Source organism: Dendrobium catenatum, unplaced genomic scaffold (genome assembly GCF_001605985.2).
Source record: "Dendrobium catenatum unplaced genomic scaffold, ASM160598v2 original_scaffold_175909, whole genome shotgun sequence".
Taxonomy (NCBI): Eukaryota; Viridiplantae; Streptophyta; class Magnoliopsida; order Asparagales; family Orchidaceae; genus Dendrobium; species Dendrobium catenatum.
Genome location: NW_021494330.1, coordinates 17,106 through 20,904, shown reverse-complemented (window position 1 = coordinate 20,904; position 3,799 = coordinate 17,106). Strand labels below are relative to the sequence as shown.

At 36.5% G+C, this 3,799-nt stretch overlaps 1 protein-coding gene across 2 annotated transcripts; it reads right to left on the bottom strand.

Moving 5' to 3' along the window:
- Positions 1–1,033: 1,033 nt before the first annotated feature.
- LOC110113702 (protein FLX-like 3) lies at positions 1,034–3,545 on the bottom strand. Of its 2 annotated transcripts, none has more exons than XM_020846378.2 (5): positions 3,425–3,545; positions 2,308–2,841; positions 2,025–2,170; positions 1,501–1,580; positions 1,034–1,402 (listed from the first exon to the last, which is right to left on the bottom strand). In XM_020846378.2, the coding sequence occupies exons 2-5, from the start codon at positions 2,838–2,840 to the stop codon at positions 1,319–1,321; spliced, it is 843 nt and encodes a 280-aa protein (XP_020702037.1). In that variant the 5' UTR covers position 2,841; positions 3,425–3,545; the 3' UTR covers positions 1,034–1,318. The 2 variants fall into 2 exon arrangements, with proteins under 2 accessions (XP_020702037.1, XP_028548164.1); XM_028692331.1 differs by lacking the exon at positions 3,425–3,545 and adding an exon at positions 3,226–3,277.
- Positions 3,546–3,799: the final 254 nt, after the last annotated feature.

The following is a 3,799-nucleotide window of genomic DNA, read 5'->3' as shown; positions in this document are numbered from 1 at the left end:
ATCCATCCCGTTCAATTTGAGGAATTTTTTTTAGGCAAAAGATCCATGCCACTCAATGCAACTATAAAAGATAACTATAGAGATTTGCCACACACCTCATACGACAGTTCCCAAAAGAAGCCTTCACAAAAGAACAAAATGATATAATCTCTATATCTTGACATTCCAAAGAACAAACCATATAAATATAATTGAATATTCAACACATTAACTCCAAGCTTCCATGATCATAAATTAAGATTTCAATAAAGCACGCATTATCATAACCTAATCTCAACTATGTGAGATAAGCAATAATTATTCCACGTTTTTCCATCCTTTCATATTGAGTGCTATATGAGGTGCTAAATCTAGTTTATGCAAACTTTTTGTTACAACTTTTACATGGTAATCTGATCTAGCCATTTTCCTTCTTGATCAGTCCACATCTATTTCATCTACCCACCATATCGCTGCATCTTAATTATGCCCCTACCTTCTTCATGCCCAAACAACTCAATCTATTATGAACTACCATTTCTCTTCAAAAGGTGCTACTACAACACAATAGTCAAATAATACCAGTATTTTTCAGTATCCTCCATAAATAGTAGTACTGGATATGGCATCGACTATTAAATAGCAAACACACCATTCAACAGACCTTGAAATTTCACACTTAATTTAAGAGCAGCATGCCATGTTAATGAACTACCTGCATTTCTTGAATAGCATCTCATCACTATAATATTCAGAATCTATCTTGCTAGTCATGCAAGCAAGAATGGAAACATGTGTATAATCAAAGAGCAGCACCCTCAGAGAAGAAAGATTTCTCCTCAAGGAAATATTTTCTTTCAAAAACTCAAAATAATGGATCATGTAACTTTGGCTGGGTTACCTGGGTTGGGGATTTCTAAACCCAAGTGGACTTGCCTAAAAAGGAGCAGATTTCATAGCAAACTAATCAGCACCTTTAACAGATGTACATTCGCATCAAAAGCATTCACCTAACAGACAAACTTAAGCCATAAATGAGCAAACAGATGCATCATAAAGGAAAAATAAAGCATCAAAGATGTAGATGTAATTACTCAGCCTAAGGTCTCATATGGTTAATAGATAGCAAGACATAAAATAACATAAAACATGTAAGCATATCTAGACCACAAACAGTAAGCTATGTTGGTTTATAATGACAATACTCAAGTCTCAAACGAGAATGATGGTGGGGTGTGCACCAACCAATCAAACTAAAAAAAGGTCTAGCCCATTTTGATGGGAAATGCCAAAATGAAGTGCTAGCTTTTCCATTCAAATGACAAACTAAAGCAGCATCTCAATGACGTCCAAAGCGAGACTTGTCATATGCTCCCCAAGAACCAGCACCACCACCATAGAGAGGAGCTTTATCAGCACCACCCTAATAAGAACAAGAGAGAAATAATTGTAAAGTCATCAGCAGCTAGGAACAACCTAATAAATAAGCATACATAACAATAGCATAAGGAATTACTATACCAAATTAGCACCATATCCCTCCCCATATGGAGGAGCAAAAGTTGCTTCAGGACTGCCATGTTTCATCCCGTATGCTCCACCTTCAATAAAAAATCAATGTAAAGTTATAAAGGTCAACCCACTTAAATCGATTTGTATTTTTATTAGTTTTTCAAAGCCCATTAGTATCAATAAGAGCAAGATCGCAAGCAAAAAAAAAATACACATTGAGAAATAGAATGGAGCATTGGAAAAAAAATAGAATGAGTGTCTAGGATGAAAACTTTGCAGAGATTTAGCAATCTCCAGTCAAATGTAATCATCAGAAGACATAAAAACACTAATAATAAAAGCAGCAACAATAAAACAGTATGAAAATAAGTTCATCTTCAAGTGGCATAAAACTGGTAAGAAAGAATGAAGGTCAATAAATATAAATAAAATTATAAAAATAATGTCAACTGAGAATACCCAGCCGAGTTTTATACCCTTATAAAATTCAATTGAGATACCTACAAACAAAACATCCATGAAGAGTAATTTACCTACACCCCATTGCCTTCCATCACTATTGGCAAGATCAGCACGTAACTTTTCAACTTCACGGGCCATTGAAACCAAGTTTTTCTCCATTGCCTGCCTTTGATCCAGCAGTTCAGCGTTTCCTTTTTTCTCATAATCAATTGCAGCCCTTCAAAGTAATAAAGGCATTGATAATAAATTGACATACAACTTAAACATTAAAATGATAAAAAGCATGTGTAGACAAAATATATGATGTTAAATAACATGTATGGAGTACAAAAAAAAGCACATGTGAGGTTCAACCTTGCTCGCATAAGCTCCTGCCGTAAACTGTCAATTTCAGACCTCAAAGCTGGTATTTGCTGATGCTCAGCTTGTGCCATTTTCAAATCTTGAGTCAGTACCTTGACCTGCTCGTTAAGGTCCTGTCTCATGGCATTAAGCTTTTGGACTTCAGACCGACGCAGTATTACTTCATCCCTCAGTGGCTCGGTAGCCCTCAGTTCAGCTTCCAACTTCAAACCTTTCTCTACTAACTTTGAAGAATGAGCATCCTTTTCAGCACGTATATCAGCAATAATCATATTCAAGCGATGAATCTCCTCCTTAGCAGCAACCAGTTCCTGCTGAAAGGCCATTCTATCCTCAACAAGCCTGCGATTATCACCTACCAGCCTCCGAATCTCATGATGTTGAGCTTCGAGCTCTTCTTCGAAGACTGCGGGATGGGGAGGACGAGGAACATGACTGCGAGCATAAGGTCCGTCCGGAATGCCCGGATACCCACGGCGACCATCATCAAAAGGTTGACGAGGTATGCGACCTCTCCCCGACATACTGAAAATAATGTCTCCCACAGCATGTTAAGTTTTAACACAACAAACAAATCCTAAAAATATTTTAAAAATCAAGTAGGTGAGATATACATAGATTGATTCATACTAGACTTTCTTTGGCAAGTTATTCCAAAAGAAATGTTAAAACAATCACGACTAGAACTTGCGGGCAATCAATGTTAAGCTAACTAGCGAGGCTATGTTAAGAAACCGAGCTTGTACAAGAATGGAATGCTTGCTACCGTAATTGATAAACATGTTGTTGTTCAAGCCGGCCTTAGCGCCATCCAGTTCAAAACAACTATGATCATCCATAACGCATATGAACCATCTAAAGATACGACGGAAGATCATAAGCACAAAAATAAGACTACAATGGACTTACGCTAGGGTTTCCTATCCAACTCCATCCGATCATCCAAACCAAACAAACTAAGCCCTAAAAAAGCTTCAACAATGAAACGTGAGAAGACGCAACGTCTCTAACAAGATTAACAATAATAGAAATCTACGATAGGAAAAAAAATAAAAAATAAATGAGGGAAAGATCTGCGCTGAAAGGATCAAAGGAACTTCAGACGAACCTGAGAGAACGAAGCGTAAATCTGCGATGAGGCGGGAAGGAACCCTAATTCGCAGAATTTCCTCGTCTTTCTACGACTGATGATTTATAAAGCAGTTTGGTAGGTTTTTTTAAACCGGTGAGATATACCGCTCCTTTGATGCGTACTGGGCGTAGAGGATTACAAATACATATCTACACTCACATTCTTACCGTCTCTTATAATTACCGTGTCTTTATCGGTTCAAAAAAATAAATAAATTATAATCTAAAAAACAAAATTACTGTAATTTACTAATTTAAAATGAGAAAAAAAAAAGACAATACTATATGATTTAGGGTTATATTGGAACAGCTGTAGCTCTTTTTTTTAAAGATGATTATAAAATTATTATGA

Bases quoted from the DNA above. Each gene is read 5' to 3' on its own strand.
- LOC110113702 (XM_020846378.2), bottom strand. From the start codon at position 2,840: ATGTCGGGGAGAGGTCGCATACCTCGTCAACCTTTTGATGATGGTCGC. The intron at 2,171-2,307 runs GTTGAACCTCAC...ATTACTTTGAAG, and splicing joins CAGGAGCTTATGCGAGCAAG to GGCTGCAATTGATTATGAGA. The intron at 1,403-1,500 runs GTATAGTAATTC...TGTTCTTATTAG, and splicing joins AGGGATATGGTGCTAATTTG to GGTGGTGCTGATAAAGCTCC.